The following is a 21,366-nucleotide window of genomic DNA, read 5'->3' on the forward strand; positions in this document are numbered from 1 at the left end:
AGGGTGGAGTTGTTTATTTAGAGGGACCTTCAATTTATAATGGCATCCCTCTGAATTTTTTTGAATTGTAATGAGATCCCTCTGATTAAACTATAATTGTACGAATTCCCTCCAAAATATGCCCCTCATCTATAGATTGTAGGGGTAGGATCATCATATGAAAATGATTTTTTGGGAACTGTGGCCCATCAAATGGACGGTTTGGATCATCCTATGGTATAAGCTATACGTTACTTAATGAAAAATACTTGACTAAACGGACTTCCACCACAGGTTGTTTGCCAAAACTCATCTCCATAGGATGATCCCAACCCACCCATCTATAGAGGTTTTCAAAATATTCCATTCCTCTATAGATTGTAGGGATAGGATCATCATATGGGAATGATCAAATGGACGGTTTGGATCATCCTATGGTGTAAGCCGTAAAATACATTTTGAAAAATACTTCGCTATATTTTATTTTTTTAATAGGTAAGCCTTAAAATACATGGGCTTACACCCTATACATTCTCCCTGTGTAGTATTCTTGTAAGAATTTTGTGACAATGCTTGGAAACCAAAAAATATTTCGTACACTCACTACTTTTTTATACATGACAAAATAAAATTGAAACCAAACCTAGTTAATTTTTATTTGGAGGGACCTTCAATTTATGATAATATCCGTCGTGTAATGGTGTAAGCCCATATAGTGGAGTATTTTTCAGAAGGTACTGTACGGTGTAAGGCTTACACCAAACGATGATCCAAATCATCCATATGATGGCCCACAACGTAAATAGGTTGTTCCCAAAAAACACATTTCCATATGATGATCCTAGCCCTACAGTTTATAGAGGAACGGCATATCTAGGAAACATCTATAGAATGGAGGGTTGGGATCATCCTATGGAGATGGATTTTTGGCACACAACCTACTTACATTGTGGCCCATCCAATGGACAGTTTGGATCATCCTGTGATGTAAGCCGTACGGTCATCCGAGTTTTCATCCGGAATGCTTTTCTTGTAATTCAAATAGGTAGTTCATTATCTATGAGAGAGCAGAGACCGATTATTTGTGAAAAAATCCCGAATCTAAAGAATTGAATTAGAAATAGATTATTAAAGAAATTAATTGACTTAAAATCCCGAATTTAAGGGAGAGTTCTATAAAAAAAATGGGTAATTAAGGGCCTTTGGCTTGTATAACTGATCGAATTAATCCATCGAAAAAGATGGACGGTCGGGATCTCTCTCTCTCTCTCAAAATATCCATTTACCATTGATAGTGAAAGTGACTCTCATGTCCATATGCGTTTGATAAAGTCTTCTAACATGGTGAGTAAGCATATGCGTATGTGTTGAGGCTGGTAAGGTCGTGCCTCTATAGACTCCTAACTTTTGTCTATAGGTCATCCCAAAGGAAGATCCACACGAAGGATCTCTTTTCTTTGGCTATTTCAAGAGCTTAAGAAAATCTAACCACTGCCCTTTTCTTAGCTTCTTCTGTTTTTTAGAGTTGGTATAGATGACACATTTGATGGGGTTGTCCCAATCAAAATAGGGCCCTCACACTTTCATATTTTCAATACATGTGTTTCTAATCACCTTCCTATTTGAACAGCACGCCGTGGCTTACGAGACAAAATTGCCATGCTATAAAACATATCATTTGCTACACTCCTCCCCTCCTTTCTCTCTACTCCTCGGAAAATTCTAAAGCGACTTTAAAAGGAATTTCTCAAGATCCTTTTTCAAAAACAAAGAATCAAGGAGAACCTCCAAGGGTGAGGGTGCCTCCTATCTAGCCAACTTATTGCATTAATCAAGGGAATCACCATCCACAATAACATTATTCAAGTCTACTGCAGCCAACAGTCCAGTGCCTTGAAGAGCAGCCCTTACTTCCACTTTGTTAGAGTCCTTGATACCAATAGGCCCAAAGAAGACCCACTTGGTAGCACCCGTCTCATATCTAATAAGGCCTCCAATGGGCTCAGGGGGGATTCATCTAGGGTCCATCACCACCTTTCAATCCTTGCTTGTAGCTGAATACAATTTGAAGCAAGGGAGGGTCCTAGCCCAAGAAAATGTTAGCGATAGAATCCTCTGAGTAAGAGACATTTTAATTATTTTCTTAAATGTGTTAGTAGTCTGTTCCTTCCTTAATATTCAGATTGTGGCCAAGAGAATGAGCTTCCATGAGATCAAGTGTATTGGGGTCGGTGGGTCCACCCCCTCAATCCTATACTCAGGAAATTGAGTTGACCTTAATCTCTGCTCATTTCGAATTTTGGAATAGTTTTTTAATCCAGAACTAACTTATTAGACTCAAAATTGAACACCTTAGGCTCTGCTCACTTGTTTTCCCAGGAAAGGAAACGAAAATGTTTCTCGGTAATCTGACGTGGCATTAGGAAAAGAAATCCAGGGAATCTATGCAGGAAAAGGTTTCCCTGGACTGTTCACTTGTGCAGGAAAAGGTTTCCAGGGAAACTGCTTGCCCTTTTTTTTGCATTAGTTTTCCCGGGAAACAAAATCCGAGTGTTTGGTCGGAAATGAAATTCCTAAAGGAGGGAAATGGGCTTTTCCATGTCATTTTTTGACTTATTGTAGAAATTCCACATGTGTAGTTCTATTTTCCTGGGAAAGCAAGTGAACACCAGAATTCTGTCTTGTCAAGGTCTTGTCAAAGAAAACAGAGGCTGTTTTCCAAGGATTTGCTTTCCCGGGAACGCAAGTGAAAGTTTTAGATTTTTAGAATCAATTTTTAGTCAAAAACTGATTTATTAGACTCAAAATTGAATCCGGGCCTTAATTTCGAATCCAATAATCTGCTGGACGAAAATCCAAAATGAAATAGGACTAAGAGTATTCAATTTATACATCATTGTTACAGGTAATAAAGACATGACGTACTTCAATTATTTTCTCCAAATAAAGAGTTTGGTATCCATACTCTTGTTTTTACAAAGGCTCCCTTGAGTCTATCGGTCCTTTCTCGTTTCAAATATGAAAATTGACATTTCAAATCTCAACTGCTCAGTACAACATTCTTCGTGGACTGTGAAAGTCTTATGAGTAGAAATACAGAGGAGGGGTAGAAATCAAACAGCAAGGTAGATTAGATATGGGGTTTTGCTTAGACCTATATTTAGAAGGCTACTAATATTCACACTATCATGTTTTTTATAATGAGACAAACTTACCTTGTCTTTTATTATTTAACCAGCTATCAAAATCTATTATAATTCAGGACAAGCTCTCACCAGGAAATTAAAAAAGAAAAGACAAGGTGAGTTAGTCTCCATCAAAACATTGTAGTGCAAATAAAACCCTCTGACATTAGCACGGCTACTCTTTTTTCTTTTAAAAGAAAGAAAAGAAGGTTTTTTAAAGGAAAACGAAGGCAAGGGTTCGTTAGCAAGAAATCTGAGTGTATATTCCCCAATTATAGGCTCTATATTTTTTTGTGATGTGAAGATCATTCAAGTAATTCTAGATGAATCGACGGTACAATTCTGCTGGAACAAACCTTTGTTTATACTCTCATGCTCCAGTTTTTTACCGATCTACGGGAAGCAATCAATTTGATGGAGGGCGATCCATCTGTTCATTATTATTCACGTAGCCAACGGATCCGATTTTTCTGGACATTATGTATGAGCGCGGACGCCAGCAGGAGGGCGAACGGAGAATTCGACAAGGTTTATAATTGCCGCAGGGCGTGTCAGATATTGCACGGAGGAAACTCATTTTAGGGAAGATACCACAGTTTTTCGGTATCAAATGCGAAAACCTAGTCGCAGTGTCTTTCCTGGCGTGGGAGCCAATCAAGCCACAGAATAAAAACTATCGCTGTTGAAAAGCCTCCGGACACTGTGCTGAAAATCATAGGCATCATCAATGGAAGAAAAATCCAAGAAGGCAGTTTTAATTATGTCTTCTAGAGCCATTTTGATCTGGTTGTAGAATCCATCCATGAAAGATAACAAAACATGGCCTCTGGTATTATCCACTAGAATATCGATGTGCGGAAACGGAAAGTCATGGCTTGCCTTGTTCAAGTCTCTAAAGTCTTGTGGGACCCGATCCCGCGAGAGGGGTGGGGCGCGAGCCGCCACGCTCTCTCTTGGTCTCTCGTACCCACGCGAATGGCGTGTGCTTTTTATTATCGATTTTAATTACCCAGCCAAGCAGGCAGCAACCAAGCCATAGGTTGCAAACAAACGTGCAACCCAGTACCCATAAGGGCAGGGGTAAGCCGCCGAGCCTAGGGAGGTGCAAAAAAGAGTGACAGAGTCGCCACCTAGATGAGGAATCTAGGACCCATAATTGACCAAAAATCTAGACTCGTTACCTGGTTACGAGAATGGAAGGTATGGGGATTTACCACCACATGCACCATTCCTGCCCGATAATCGGTCTTCAATTCCGATAATGTCACCTTGAGTTTGAATGGTGGATGATGATGCCTTAGATTGAGAGTTGAAAACAAAAAGAAAAAGAAAGAACAAGAAAACCTAAGGGAGAGAGCTTGAGAGTAGTGGAGAGAAAAAGAGAGAATGGAGAGAGAATTAGAGTGTGTGAGAGCAAGAGATTAAAGAGAGAGTAGAGAGAATGGAGAGAGAGGAGAGCATGGGAGAGTCGTAAAAGTGAATAAGAGAGAAAAGAGAGTATGAGGGGAGAGAGAATTAGAGAGTGTGAGAGAGAATAGTGGAGAAGCATATAGAGAAACAAAAACCTCCAGAGAGTGCTCGGTCCTCCCTTCTTCCCTTTTTATATTTCAGCCACTTGCTATCTTGTAAAACATGTTGCTAATTTCGTCACCTTGTGAGAGTTGGAGAGAAAATTCCAAATGGGTCCCACTTAGTAAAATATGAAAGAAGGGTCGGTTGGGACTCTTTGTGGAAATTCCCAAAAAAATGGCATCAACTTTCTCTTTTGATGTGGGCATGAGTAGCTACAAAACGAAGACATGCACAAGATAACTGATCTTGGTAGGTTCCAATTTACTTCTTTCTAATTTCAAAACAACACTCTAAACTTGCTACAGCCCATGTGGATTCCACTATATTCGGTCAAGCATAGAAAAGAAAGTAAACAACAACTTCCAAGTTCAGATATTCCAGCACTATTTATTTCCAAAACAGCACTTTTATAATTCCAGCAAAAGACAGAAATTCCAGCAGATTACTTATTTAAGCAACCTATGAGTTTCGACAATTTTCAGCAAACCTTTCTGTTTCTGATTCTAGCAACTGATAATTTCAATTTCCAGCTTCTTAAATTCGGTAATTCCATTTCAATTCTGAAATTTCAGCAAGTTTCTAACTCCCTGTTTCGGTTTCTTCTAAATTTTCAGCAACTTCCCTCAGTTTTAGCAACTTTGAAAACAGCAAAGTGCTGAATTTCAGCACTTATATAGTTCCAGCAAGTTTCTAATTCAATTCAGTAACTTGCTCTCTGTAATTTACAAAATTCAGCACACTATTTAAAAACAGTAAGTTTCTAACATGAGTATCTTGTTGTGCTCTGTTTTTCTTCTTAATTTGTTATTCGAAACCACTCACTCCATTGTTGGTTAATCAAAACCGTCCATATGATGGTCATAATGTAAACAACACGCACCTTACCTTATTTCCCAAGGCTGATCCAAGCCATTCATTTTATTGGGTAACATAAAACAGGATCGAAAGAGGTAAGGTAGGAAGTGAGATTTGCCGAGATTTACCTCCCTATTTATTCTCCTTGTAAATTGCAGCCAACACCCTAAATAAATGGCTCCAGTTTTTTTATGAAATTTGGGATGATCCAGACCCTTCAACTGGTGGGTTATCACTTAAGTGGGCTGTTGGCATCTTCATTCCTAAGGGACGATCCTAACAGTTCATTTATGAGCCATAATGTAGGAGGGTCATATCATAAATGATCTGTAGAGATAATCTGAACCATCTATGAGGTGCGTATACATAAATGGGGATAGAAAATCCCACTTGTGCTCATACAGTGTGGTGCGCCCAAAAATCATTTCTATGGGATGAGCCTAACTGTCCATTTGATGGGCTCAACAAAGTAAGTAGGGGGCACCTAAAACCCTCTTCATAGAATAATCTGAACCATTCATTTGTTCAGTCAGTGCATCACTAGGTTGCTCATATTTTTTTTTGCATTGAATGCTCTTGATCGTACATTTGATAGGCTTGACTCCCTGTATTGGACTGCAATATTGTCACTTGTTCCCAAATACTTCCTTCCATAGGCTGATCCTAGCTCTTCATTTAGTGGGTTATGATTTCCCAAAGGGATGATCTTGGCCATTGATGCTATTTCCTTGGAATTTCATTGCTCTAGCTCCATTTTCCTTGAAAAATCCGAAATAACCCTGAAATATCAAAAACAAGAAAAACACATCAAATAGCACTGCTCTAAAAGTAAAAAGATAATATTTTCCTACGTATTATTCACACATATATGTGCTCATCAGGCACCTCCCAGTTGGCTTCACTAAGTTAGTAAGTATATACACAATATATGAAACAAAGTAGGGCTCCGGACTCAATCTATCACAAGTGCACCGAGTGTTTACGGCTGTAGCGCTGGCGCATAGCTTGAAAATAGATACAACAGTCCCATAAGGGTAATGACATCCCATCTGGTACACACCATATCTATTTCCGTGGAGCCAATAGTAATAATAATAATAAATAATTAAAGAATTAAAGAATATGATAATGTATGTTGTGCAGTGTGTGAATCCCTCGTTTTATTTACGTACCTATTTGGTGCCCCTAGATTTCTAACGAAAAAGTTCCCATTTAACATGATTTTTACCCAAATTTCTTCAAAATTAATAAAAAGGCATTTTTAAAGAGTTAGGCAATGTTTCAAGAACTCCCCATCAGAGTCGCCAGCCTATGGACCCCGATCCGGATGAGAGGTGGGGTACGAGCCCCCAACGGCCTCTGGATCATCCACGTGTGAAGGAGAGTTCTACCAAGGAACTCTCGAAACGGATGCCACCTTCATAGCATAGCACGAGTGGTGATAAATGAGATACCTATTGATCCAAGGATAAATCCTCAAACCAAGACGTACCTAAAACAAACTCAGAGTCGCCATATATGGATAGGCCATGGAACCCCAAGAAAAAATATGATATGTATACCATGGATAATCAGAAATATATATGGGCTCGTGCCTGATTACGAATGGAGAAGGTCCGAAGAGCACCCTCAATTCGTCCGAGCGCAAGCACTTATTCTCTTATGCCATTTATTATTAACGTTGAAGAGTTTTGGGCAAAAATCATGTAAAATAGAAACGAATATCCCCGAGTGGACGTCTGCCTAAACATGCATGATCCGGGGATAAAATAATAAGCATGCACAAAATAAATGGAAGAAGTGTCGCCTAATCACAACTAGGTTATGAGTGACATGCCTAACTGGTGTCTAAGTTCTGGTGGACAAACACATGCATGCTATAGCTAAAGGTATCACGTCTGTACAGGAAAGTAAGAAAACACAACAAAACATACAACACAACTCGACATCACATACGATACAAAAAGACAAATCCCTAAACTCTAAACGTACTCCTCGACTCTTAGATGGTCTAATGTTCATCCAAGCCGCCTACGTATCCCCGTCTCCACAAGAATCAGAGTCACGTAGTTCTTCGCACCTATTCTAAACTATGATGCCTAAGACATCTAAACCTCTATCCTACACTCGACCTAAAAGACCGGACTAGTTATTAAGGCTTCTTGTGCAATTATTTATATTCCAGTGGCTTGTGGATTTTAGGACACCCTATATGCCCTAACTAAATGCAGGTTAGCCCTAAGCTAATGCAGGTGGTTCCTACAACCTATGTGTAACTAGGCTGTGTGTCATAAGGAAAATAGTGGGCAGACTAACGCATCCTAGACCTAGTCATCAGTCGATGATGTGAATTGCCAACTGACCGGACGGAGGCATAACAAACTCCTAACTCTAACAAAAACACACAACAGCCACGACAATCAAATAACATATCAAGGAGAAACTCCTAACTCCAAAACTCTCTATCTAGAGGAAGATCTTTTTGAAAACAAGGTTTTAAAGTTGTTTGAATGATTTTTGAAAGATTTACAAAGTCTATTTACAAAGTTTGGCTGGACTTGAGATAAAGATCACAAGCTGCACTACGTACCTCGTGGAAGAGGATGAAGCCAACATAGTTCGAAACGAACTCTCCTACTACGCCCCTAAAACTTTTAACTTTTTCAGATATTTCAAATGCTTTTGAATTTTAAAGGTTTTCAAATGTTTTTTTTTTTTGAATTTTTAATCTTTTTGGATCTTAAAGCTTTTCCAATATTTTTTGAATTTTTAAAATATTTTCACATTTTTGGTCAAAGACCTAAGGGAATACATAAAGCAACACCTTAGGGCCAAATCCTAGGGCAAAGGGGAAACCCCAAACAAACAAACTCACTAAAAGCGAAATGAACTCACAACGAGTAAACTAGTATCCTAAGGAAAGCGAAACTAATCTAAGATCCCAAGTAAGGTAAATCCATAACCAAGCTAAACAAATCTCCCTAAAAGAAGGAAAACAATGTCTAAAAGATACTCCTAAACTACAGGACAAACTAAAAGTGCATGAGATAAACTCTTAAACGACCAACTCTAAGAGGGGCGAATAAGTCAAAGACTTGCTATTAACACTACCAAAATATGGGTGCTAGCGAGACTAGACAAGTCTCCTAGACACAATTGTGGGCTCCAAGTAACCCTAGCATCGCCTTGCAATGAATAACTAGGAGCGAGGCAACTAACAGACCAAGTTGGTCTCCAACTAGTAGGGGGTACCAGTTGAGGCACAACTTAGAGAGAGTAATTAAAAGGGAGTTCTATAAATGAGGCAAAGTATGCCTCCTATGAGCTAACTCTATACCAAGGTCAAGGTTTACTCCCTATGGGATTGGCTCTAAACAACAAGGCTTATCTTCAAATGAGAGTTACCTTAATGAGATAGAGTGTGTCTCCTAATGAGGACTTTAGATGACTCTATGAGGGAAGGACAGACTCCTACGACTCTATAACAATAGGACAGACTCCTATGACTCTATGGAGATAGGACAGACTCCTATGACTCTATAATAATAGGACAGACTCCTAAACCCTATAAAAGACCCTAAAGGAGAAGAAATCCCTTAACCTACAAAAACTCTAAGGCATGAAGGGAAAGGGTTAGCTCAAGAAACATTCCGTCATAGCCAAAGCCTAAGAAAAGCCTTTAAGAATTGATGGAGAGATTAAACAATGATATTGCTCCTCAAATACCACTCAAGTATTCTATCTAAGAGTCAAAAGGCCACCAGAAACCACACCGAAGGACTGACTTTATCAAAGAATCAAGTTCTAATTTTGTATTACATTCCAAGAGATCAAAGTAGCCCAAGAGAACTAAACTTCACCTATGTAAAATCCTAGTACATTTATTACAGATCCAAAATCAAAATAAGGCCAAGTGCAAATTGAAATATCAATTGAAATTTAACAATTGTTATAGACAAACCCGAAAGAAGGATAAGAACAAACTGAGCCTTGTGCAACAAGAGATGTACAGTAATACAAGTATCAATCTATCATAGCCAATACTTTATTTCCATAGTCATTTCAGAACTACTTGAATCCATATTACTTGGTAATCACAGTGTTTTGGATTAAATCAAAAGGAAGAATAAGATGTTTCCTTAATATATTTCAGAGAAATGGTGGTCAAGGAATTGAATTGTTCTATGCTTGAATTTTCATTCGCATTCAACAAGGAGTAAACATAACTTCAAACCTAGCAAGCCAACGCAAGTATGTAGACACACAGTCTAAAGAAGGTATTCAACTTCAGCACTTACAACATCAAGTAAGTGTGTCTAGTTTTCAAAATGCATGACCATGAAATTAAAGACAAGATATGCTGATGACTTCGACATTGCTAATAAAAAATTTATGATGCTATTATCATCATATATGCAAGACAACTATAAATTAATAATTCATTGCCATTCTCAAAATGTAGTGGTGGCCTCAATTTCCTAACATAGCATTCGCCTTGCCATATGATGATAACAACATGGTGAATACCATTGTACACTCTTCCATTCATATGACTTAATAATTCATGCAAGCCAGCCTTGGAAAGAAGAAAAATCGGATCAACTTTATTAAAAAAAATTGCTTAAGGTATAACTACTAATCTCAGTAAACTATACTTCAAGAATAGCCACTACTAATCTTACTACGTTCACCAAGCCAATCTCATTCCATTTCATACATTCACAGACTCAACTAGCTGAGGTAAAAGACAAATTGACCTCCTGCAATTAGTAAACCATGGCCGCAATGACATTATGCCTCCATCCCTAGACCCTTAATACTAATACCACCATGTTTAATTGCCACAACAACTCTTTACTCATCTCCAGGGCTAAAATCGAGGCAAAAGGAAATGAAAGATATGCATAGGTTCAGGGCTTATCAAATTGGAAATATAAGACTGCATTCCACAAGAACAGGAACATAGCACTAATGGAGTAAAACTTAGCAAAACAAAGGAGCCATAGTCCCTACACCAAGTTTGCACAACTACCATGACCAAGAACTGAAAATATGAATTAGAATGTAAAGAAGAAGATACCTAAATCCTCAAGCAAGGACGAGAGAGTTTCGGATCTCGGGTTTTGACGGAAGTACCAGAATTGACAAAATCGCCGGAGTCTGGAGTTCGGATTCCGTCGAAGTCAACGGAGCTGAGAATAGCACCCTTAAATTAAAGAGGCCTTAGATCTTAAAATAACTCCCCTGAAATATGTACAAATGCTCTAATTAGGAAAGAACATCATTTTTCTGCAGGTTAGAAGGATAGAAAAATCAGATCTGTTGGTGGAGGTGATGGTAATCATGGTGGCTCCAGGTGATGGTGATCAGAGAAGTGGCATTGAATGGCGGGATTTGAAGCGTGGTAATGGGGTTTTGTGGAGAAATTGAAGGAGGGATTAGAAGCTAATGGCTGGGATCTGTAGGGGTTAGTGGCGGGGGCTTTCGGAGAAGAAGATAGTGACTGTGATTGAGGAGATGGAGTGAAATGGAAGTGAATGATGGCGTTGGGGTCTGATGGTGTTGGGATGGGTTTGGGTTAAGGAAATGGTGGCAGCAATGGATGTCTTGGCTGGAGATGGTCGGATTCCGGGCCGGAATCTATGGGCTTTGCCGGTAGAAAAGGAGTTGGGGTTGAAGGAGATGGAGGTGGGTTACTGGAGATAGAAATGGAGGCTATTGATGGGATTAGAGGAGGTGGGAGACATGTGAAATGGATTTGGTGAGATGGGTTTTGATGGAATAGGGTTTGCCAGATTCCGGCGGGAGCTACTGGAGAAAATGGAAGATGGTAGGGGACGAAGGGGACCAAGCCTCTCTCTCTCTCTCTCTCTCTCTCTCTCTCTCTCTCTCTCTCTCTCTCTGTGTGTGTGTGTGTGTGTGTGTGTGTGTTTTCTGCAGCTTGGGTTTCTCTTCAAAAAATGAGAAGAAAACCCCCTCTTAGCTAACGAAAATGGGCTCCCCTTCCAAAGCCCTAGTTCGGTTTGGGTTTTAGATAGGGGAGTGATAAATTTCCCCCCCTCCTTGCTCCCTGGACAGCCTCCACCCAATGCATTTTGACTACTCTTCTTACACTACGGGGGGTGCGGGTAACAACTGGGGTGAATGAAGAATACCATGATATTGTTTCCCTTTTCTTCCCCTGGACAGCCCTTCGAAGTGCATTTATGAATACTTTTTTTTTGTAACAAAGTGGCCTAGGCAAGGAGAAGGGCAGATACATCATATATTTTTTAATACAGGGGATTGCTATTGCCGTCCTCCTTTATTTAAATCAACCCTCTTTCATTTGCAGATGATTGCTTCACCTTAGTTTTGATAATCTAACAAACTCAGCTTGTCTTTTTCTCTGTTTCTTATCCGTTCTCACTGAAAATTTGCAAGGACATGCTTGGGAGGGGTAACAACCTTTTGGGTAACTCTTTACGTACTATGAGACAAGATGGGTTAGTGAAATCATCAAAGCAGGACTGGACAATTAAGCTTCGGAACTCAGGGACTTAAACAGGGGGTGTGTCAATACCAAAGCTCAGGGGTATTTTGTGGGCTTTCTAATTTTTGCACAAATGAATGAGAAGGTCGGGGAAACTGAATGAAGGATATCAATGGGGTTCGGGGATCACTAGGGATTTCAGAATATTTAGGAAAATGCTCTCCAAACGGGCATTTCAGATTTTTCAAGTTCTTTGGCAATTGGACCTTGATTTTTTGGAAATTTCGGGACTCAGCTTTTGGGGCGTTTTGGGAATGTATTCGATCTTGGGAAATTGGGTCAGGTCAAAATGAGGTGTCTACAACATGTAACCATTAGATCTAGATTTTTGAACTGTAATGGTATTGCCCATATCTTGTCTCATTTATGTGCCCCTCAAACACATAAATCAAAAGAAATAAGATGATTTCTCCAATGGGCATCGGATGCTCATTAACAACTATATTGTTAAGTACGAGTGGATTCATCTAATCCATCATATTATTAATATGATATCCGATTTAATTTTGGCCTCCAAGCATCACAGGGTATCTATCCTTTGGGCATCAACACTCTTTGCTTGGTTAAGTTAACACCCACTGCCTTGGAACCATTTTACAAAATATACTAGATTCTGCTTTGGCATATGACTAATGTATTTTGCAAATATCCCTTATCTTTATAGAAATCTATTTGTTGCTCTACATAGAAAATCAAGATCGGCTTCTGCTTTGGCATATGACTATCTTGGTCTCTAAACTAGCCAACCAGTAGATGGCTATGGAAGGCCATGGAGATTAATCCTTTCAATTTGAATCCCCATTTACAACTTAATATTTTATAAGGAGGGTTTCTTTTAAGTGAAAAAAACTTATTCCTATATATGCATATAAAACAAACCATCCAATGGAAATACATACATAAGGAAAGAAAAATGCAATCATCCATCACACATCAAAACCACAGAAAGTAAAACAACCACATCCATAAGCTTAAGTTTGGCATCTTGGATTTATAGGGATTCTCCCACTAACATTTTTTAAAATTATCTAATCATTTTAGAGTTAGTTAATCCCCATAATTCCATATTACCAAAATTAATGGTGAAATTTGGGCAACTATTCGCTATTCGCAATAGGAAAAAATATATCTACCTCAAGGTGATTTTTCAAAGGTATTGGGACTGATATACTTCATCATATGTATTTTGGATCAGTAAAAATTATGAAGAATGCGTCCGCCCTCCATTGAATAGACATAATCGATGTTCACCATCATCTATAGCCTTCTTGAAGCATCATCATGTCCAAGTCCTTCTTTGATTCTTCGATTAACCACATAAAGAGCGATTTTCTTTCTTCATTACTTCTGATGTAATATGAAAATAAACTACCCTAGTGTTATACACTAGCCTATATAACATGTAAATCCAAAAAAATTCTCCATGGGAAACCAGTTGTCCGCACAATTGCCCAGAGGGAGTACATACACCAATAAAACCTTTAATTATTACATTGCGGACTTTTAATTGCTACATTCCAGCAATATCAAACCATAAAAATAAATAACAAACATCCACAAATATTATCCATATGCATCTCATGCATGGATAGAGGTCGAGTAATCCTTTCTGCCCAATTTTCACCAAAAGAGATCAACTCATGCTGAAATTAAATCAAATAATTTTTAATTCAACCATAAAAACTACTGACATCTAAAGAAACTTAATATAATTATTCCTTATGATGTCAGAAGCATGGTTTTAAATTTTGACCGAAATCCAAAATTTCGAACCGAAATTCGGATTTCGGTGGAGACCGACACCGAAATCACCAAAAACCGAAACGGTATTTTATTTCGGCCAAAATTTCAAATTTTTGGTCGAAATTTTGATTTTTTCGAAATTTTACCCATAATACCTGTTTTTTTTAATTAATTTAATATTCCACCGAAATTTCGACCAAAATTTAATATTGAATAAAATATTATTTTCTTTGTTGTACCGGATTTCGACCGAAATTTCTCAATTTCGGTCAAAATTTCAGGGTCCGAAACCGAAATTTTAAACCATGGTCAGAAGTCACCACAAAAAAATCGCTCAAAATAGTGGTTTTCGAGAATCCTTTCAGAATAGTATAATTTTTGACTATTTTAAGTGGGAGAAAAATATTCAGACTACCATATTAGCTACTTATTATGCTTAGAATACACACAAATAATATTTTAAAAATGTAATCTTGGGCTCTAAATTTTTCTCACAACTTTGGGGCCATTCTGAAATAAAACATGCAATTCCTGAAATAAAAACAAGCAAAAGGCTGCACTTTTGCCCTAACTTGTAAAAATCATATCTCCCAATCCGCTTATCGGATTTTGATGATTCTTGATGCGTTGGACTCATATTCGAGTCTACTTTTTAACCACCAACATTGATCAGATCAAATATCACAAGGAGTAGATCGAAATTACAGATCTTTATACAATAGTCCATATGTTGATTAATTAACTCTACGGACTAACAACCTCAGATAGCAGGGATAGAACGTCCGGACTCACAGCGGATATACCGCATGATCTATCTTTGGTTAATTTAATCCCCTAATCTGAGCCCTAGTTGCTCTAATACTACTTGAAGGAAGGTTATCCCCTTCTAGCAAGATCGCTATGCGCAGCGGAACAAAAATCGCATAGAACTTTAAAATTTTCTTTTCAATCTTGATTTTGCCCAAGATCCTAGAGTCTAGATTAGTTAATTATTTTAATCAAACATTAATAAATACCTCTTTGAAGAAGAAATCAAATAACCACACTACTTGATCTACTCCTCGAACAGTTGTGATCGTTCTTAACGCCGCGGACCCTGCAAGTTGAACCGATGGATTCTTTTTCTTTGCTCTGACTACTGTGGATGTGAATAACTCTTATTCACCTATTTAAGGTCTGATCTAATCAGTACCTTTGTTTTAGAGAATAGAGAAATTGATTTGAAGCCTTTTTCTTTGAAACTATTTCAATTGGAAGAGAGATAGAGAGAGAGGGAGAGAGAGATGGAAAACTATTTTTCAAAGGAGGGAAGCAAGGGAGAACAAATTTTTGAGTATTCTACACTTGAAATTTCGTTCTCCCCTCTCTCCTTTATATAGAGTAGAGTTTTGCTTTGATAAATCCTTGTTTCTCTCCCAATTCTAATCCAATTGTGAAACCAACTTGAGTTGAGACTCCTCGAGTGAATGGGACTCTTTTAAACTTTCAAGGTTGTGTGGGGTCACTCAAGATATATGAGAGAACGTGTATGGATGCCTCCCTCCAGCCCGTGTGGCCTTATCTCATAAGAGTTGGTGTTGGGAACAAATTGCTTGCTTTGTGACTCTTTTCCCAATCTCTCCAACTGATTTAGGAGTGTTGTGGGCCCCACAAATCTTATCCAAATGTGTAGTCTTATCCCAATTTCTAATTCCGTTCCAATTCTGCAACTTTTGCAAAACCGGTTTGAGAATAACTATCCTCATTTGGATTACACATTATTATGCTTATTATTAATCAAATTAATAATACATAATAATGTATAATAATTAAATAATTAATTAATAATTTAATTGATTAATAACTCACATCCAATGGGAGTTATTTTGGCTCCAATTTGTCTTCGAAAAATTCTCTTACTGTCTCTTGTTACTTACTTAACAAAGAGATGTATATATACATATATCAACATATATATATATATATATATATATATTTAATTAATATGAACATTAATCTAACGGATCATATCCGTCCGTGCAATTACATATATGCGGAACCCTGATCCATTTGGATGTTACCAGGTTATTCAAGTTGTGAGTGGGATCGTTGCAGGGATCTGACGGTCAATCCTGCAGAACCCTATGGTGGGCCCCACTGCGATCTCGCTCTGTAGTTAAACTACACTCGCATTAGGTCAGTGGTCTCCATCGAGATGTAACCCTGAAGATGACCGTCAGATCATCTTACTGCTAATCACATCATGTATGTGCAAGTCCTTTCTTCGTAACCACATCTACTGAGTTGAGTCATACGGGAGGGGGACACCATTTAGCCCCTTGGCCCTCTCTTGGTATACCATTTTGATCAAGCAGTGTTCAACCTCCAAATGTATTTGTAAAATCCTTTGAAAACAATTTAGTGTTTCATAAAACTTTCCGATAAATATTTTATCAAATCCGCCTGGCCAGGCTATTTAATAGGCCTACCACTCTGACAAAATTGTACATGTCAATCCCTAAATTTTAGGGCGAAGAATCCCTTGTTGAGTATCACTATTGGTCTCGAGGGTTTGCTCTAGGATATAGCTCTATCCGAATGTGACTCTAAAAATAGAATCACTATAAGATAGACTAAGACCCTAAAACGGACCGGCAGACCAATAAGATCCCTCAGGTCTAAGGAGTTGTGAAGGGTCCTATATGGAAGAACAACTTTATACTTTCTTGTCCACAAGTTGTTCTTTATTTGATCTGGTTCGGTTACGCGATCCAATCGTCGCACCCACTCTACTTACTTAGGGTCCACTACCCAGATGACCGAGATAAGCCTCCTCACGTCACGTGCATGTAGGCAAGACTGGTGCTAGTTGTATACAGAAAGAGATGTCCACTCTCTTTCCCAACTAGAAACTATTAAGGCTTGCATAGAACCGAGATGCCATATCTCCTTGCTCCCTTGGATCTGTGAATCATTTGAGCATGCATTTCTACTATGCTACCTAAGGATGAACATGTGCCAATAAACAAGCACATCACCCACATTCATTATTATAATTACCCATTCATGTCATGAAATAAACCTTTATTAATTTATAAATGTCATTCTGCTGCCTTTTCAGGGCATATAGTCTAACAAAATTAACCTCGGTTTAACCTTGAAGTTTATTGAATAGTTTTTATTATTTAGAAGAGAGACCGCATGCACTATGTGGGGACTTGATATATGCAAAAATTATATGCTTATTGTCACGCCCCCAAACCACAGACGCATTTAGAACAAAATCTTACTATCACAAATACTCACTATGCTACATTTAACAGACTCCAATAGCCGATGATGCAAATGCACTCTCTTGAGATTTCCATGAGGATTCAAAAGCTGAAAATTTTTAAACCATAGTCAGCTGAAAGCTCAGTACATAATAACGCACCACAAAAGTGGGGTCAAAAGCATGCTATATAGAGATAATCAATAGGTAAATGAAGATGGCAAAAGCTACACATGAGGTGCCTGATACAAATACAATATTCGAGAACAAAGCTTACAAAGCCGTATTTCAAAGTATCACATCAAAGAGGGTCTCAATAAGAGAAGTCACAAAGTCTTAAGAGATCACTGAAAGCGATCAGAAAGGTACAAAATCACCCAAAGATCATCGGCTTAGCCCAAAAAGCAATTTATTTTATCCCACTACCCGCGGTTTGAAACTAGTTTCTAAGTTCATATACCTGTCCACAGGGTCAGCGAATAGCACCCACTGACGGGACCCAAAAGCCAACTTATTACCCCCGTTGGTGCGGGCCCTTATAGTTCACATATAAACCTAAGCCTCCACAAAAGGTGTCCACATATACAAAAGGTCCAAAGATACGTACAAAGTTCTAAAGATTGTGGTTCACGTTGGTTCCACATGGTTTTTCAAAATAATTGGGCATACAATGATCAAAAGATTCTTATATCAAAGAGAGTCACACATTCAATACAAAATTCGTAGGGGGTCGATGAGTACAAAATTCAATAAATGGTGATCAATGAAGAATAAGCATGTAAGACCCAAATCAAATGCTAAAGTTATCATAAGTTTCTCAATTCAAGAGATTAGAGAGTTTGCAATCAAAAGGCATATCATTCAATGACGAATCAATCACTAAAGTGGTACGAAATTATGTACCTCTATGTAGATTGTATCCCGAAATTTCGCCATAAGAATTTATTTCCTCGAACCAATGACTCTGACACCCACTACGGATGCCGACAATCGGGTCGCCCTCCGATTCCCCTCTTCTTTCCTTTATTCTTTTCTTTCTCTCTCTATCTCTACTTGCACAACCAAGTTTCACATCAATTGCCCGGAGGTGTCCCTGTCATGGTAGAAACCATAATCGAATTAGATCATATTTAGACTTTTACAAATGTTCCACTCTCTATCAAGGATTCTTGCTATGGTTGTGGTGTTGATCTGTAGACAGAGGCTAAGAACAACACATGTGCTGAAATTGGATAAGGGCGGCCAACAGAAAAGCAACATGTGCAGGTCTCAATTTGCACTATGATCGGAACTCAGCTGCGGATTCCAACATCTCTCGTTAAAACAAAAACAAATTGGTTACAAGACCAACTTGTGACAGACTCGAAGCTTTATTTGGAATGGAAGCCATCTCCTCTTTTGCTCTTATGTCTAGTAGTTGCAAACTGAATACAAAACAACCAACCCATGAGAAAGCCTACCCATATGAATTAGTGCCCAGATCTTCTTTCAGATTCTCTTAGCCAAACGATCGAGAAACTATGACACCTTTCCTCCATTCCTCCAGTTCACAAACCCAAAACTCTTGTTGGAAACACAACGTTTAACTTTCAATACAAAGCTAATGTAGATGGAGCCATCCGTATCTCCAACAGACCTCACTCACTAATTGCATAGTACCCAACTCCTTGCAAAGCACAAGAAGAAGTACCTCCTTGTTGTCCACGCCTAGACTTTCCCAATGTCTCACAAACGTGGAGAATTGTTTACACTATATGGAGTAGTTCCATTGGCCAATGAAAGAGAGTCCTAGTTACATTGGAAAGTTACCATTTAGTAAAATAGAATCTGATGAAATCTCCACTCTCCTCCTAGCCGATCAAACAAATATATTTATACTAGTGGGGCACCCCGTGCAATGCACGGGGGAGGGAAAAAATTATGCTTGAATGTCACTTAAAGCCTTTGATTTACTAACCTACTAACTTCTTATGGCTATGGTAAATGCTTAAAACAAAAAAAAATGAAAAACACTTTCAAACTGTTTAAAAAAACTGCATTCATAAGAATGGCAAGTGGGAAAAGAGAATAAAAGTATGGAATAACATATATCGGTAGTAAAGAACTTGTAAGATATACAAAAGTGAAGCTATAGTAGCATTCCATTGGTAAATGATAGCATATTAAAGGTACACAATCATTCCCAATGGGCATATCGCCAAGTCATGATAGACAAAGGCTACAAAACTTCTTCATATTTTATCAATGTAACCTGGAGAATCATTCCACAAATTGACACCAGCATTAACTGTTGGAAATATAAACCAATTAAATAATATGTATTGGAATGTAGTGGGAGTTGGAAAGTCTTTTTGAAAGTCTAAGAGAGTTATTGATTGATTTGACTAGTCTAGTACTCAATAGCTAGAATGTTCTCATGTCTTTTATTTTATATATCCATGTATGGCAATCAAAAAGCAACGAGAAAAAGAAATGTAATTTTAGTCTCCTCATTTCCTTCCTCTCTAGAAAAGTTTATCTTTCTTCATTTTTATCTCTAACATTGTGGTATTAGAGCCATGGCAAAAAATACAACAATGTCCTCCGATTTTCCGGTTCCCCAACTTAGTGATAAAAAATATGAAAATTGGTGTATTCAAATGAAAGCTTTGCTTGGCTCCCAAGATCTGTGGGATGTGATAGAGAATGGCTACACTGAACCTGAAAATGAATCGGTGTTGACAAATGCTCAAAAGGAGGCCTTGAAGACTTTAAGGAAGAAAGACAAAGCGGCCTTGTACCTCATCTACCGAGCTCTAGATGAAGGTACTTTTGAGAAAGTTGCGGCTGCCACCACCTCCAACGAAGCATGGGACATGCTCAACAATGCTTTTAAAGGTGCAGAAAAGGTGAAGAAAATTCGCCTCCAAACTCTTCGAGGAGATTTTGAGTCTCTTAGAATGAAGTAATCTGAAGCTATTTCAGATTATTTCATAAGGGTCCTTGCCGTTGTAAACCAATTGAGAAGAGATGGTGAAAAAATTGAAGATGGGCGAGTTGTAGAAAAAATTCTACGTTCATTGGACACGAAGTTTGATTATGTTGTTGTAGCCATAGAAGAATCAAAAAATTTGGAGGAAATGTCAATAATGAACTTATGGGTTCATTGCAAGCACATGAACAACGCCTTATGAAGAAAAAGGAGCCGATTGAAGAGGTGCTTCAAACAAAGCTCACCATTAAGGATGATGAAGAAAGCTCGAAAGGAAGCAACAACCAAAGAGGTCGTGGCCGAGGATGGAATCGTGGCTGTGGAAGAGGTCGCGGACGTGGTCGAAGCCAAAGAGGAGGCCGAGGAGAAGATCAACAGAATTTTCAAAAATATAACTATCGAGGTCGAGGAGGACGTTCCCGGGGAGGCATGGCAAGAAATCAACGGTATGACACTTCTAAAGATCGTTGTTATAATTGTAGAAAATTTGGCCATTATGCATCGGATTGTTGGTACAAAGATCAAGTTGAAGAAAAATCAAACCTTGTAAAGGAAGATGAAGATGTACTATTGTTATCATGTGATGGAGACACTGGCAACCAAGATGCGTGGTATTTGGATACCGGTGCAAGCAACCACATGTGTGGAAGAAAAGAACTCTTTGTTGAGTTGGATGAATCACTGAGAGGCCAAGTTTCTTTTGGAGACAACTGAAAGACTTCGGTGAAAGGCAGAGGTAAAATTTTAATCCGTTTAAAGAATGGATCTCATCAATTTCTTCATGATGTCTATTACGTGCCGAATATGAAGAAAAATATTCTACGCTTGGGACAATTACTTGAGAAGGGAGAACAAAATTGCATGATAGAAGTAACAAGTTTATTTTCATTGGATATGATTCCAAATCTAAAGCATATAAATTATTTGGTCCTATTAACTACAAGCTTCATGTTTCTAGAAATGTTGATTTTGATGAAGCAGGCACATGGGATTGGAGTAACAAAATTGGCATCATTAAAGGAATGGAGGAACAACCACTATCTTCACTCGAAGCACAAGAACCTCCATCTTCACCAATTCAAGAGCCGAGGACTTTATCATCTTCCGAAGCAAGTCCAAGTGATTCACCACCACCCCGCATAAGGATGTTTAAAGACATTTATGATAGAACGGATGCTGTAATTCAAGAATCCAACAATTTGCAATTATTTTGCCTTCTTGTTGATAGTGAGCCACTCAGTTTTGAAGAAGAAGTGGAAGAATGCTATGAATGAAGAGA

The 21,366-nt window shown here is 38.3% G+C and overlaps 1 protein-coding gene across 1 annotated transcript; it reads left to right on the forward strand.

Annotated features, from left to right (window-relative positions):
- The first annotated feature begins 19,674 nt into the window (after positions 1-19,674).
- On the forward strand, positions 19,675-20,801 carry LOC143855721 (uncharacterized). Its single transcript, XM_077365803.1, has 2 exons — positions 19,675-20,060; positions 20,207-20,801. The coding sequence occupies exons 1-2, from the start codon at positions 19,675-19,677 to the stop codon at positions 20,799-20,801; spliced, it is 981 nt and encodes a 326-aa protein (XP_077221918.1).
- The last annotated feature ends 565 nt before the right edge of the window (positions 20,802-21,366 follow it).

Source organism: Tasmannia lanceolata, unplaced genomic scaffold (genome assembly GCF_043159265.1).
Source record: "Tasmannia lanceolata isolate RefF3 unplaced genomic scaffold, GAP_Taslan_0.1 ptg000023l, whole genome shotgun sequence".
Classification (NCBI taxonomy): domain Eukaryota; kingdom Viridiplantae; phylum Streptophyta; class Magnoliopsida; order Canellales; family Winteraceae; genus Tasmannia; species Tasmannia lanceolata.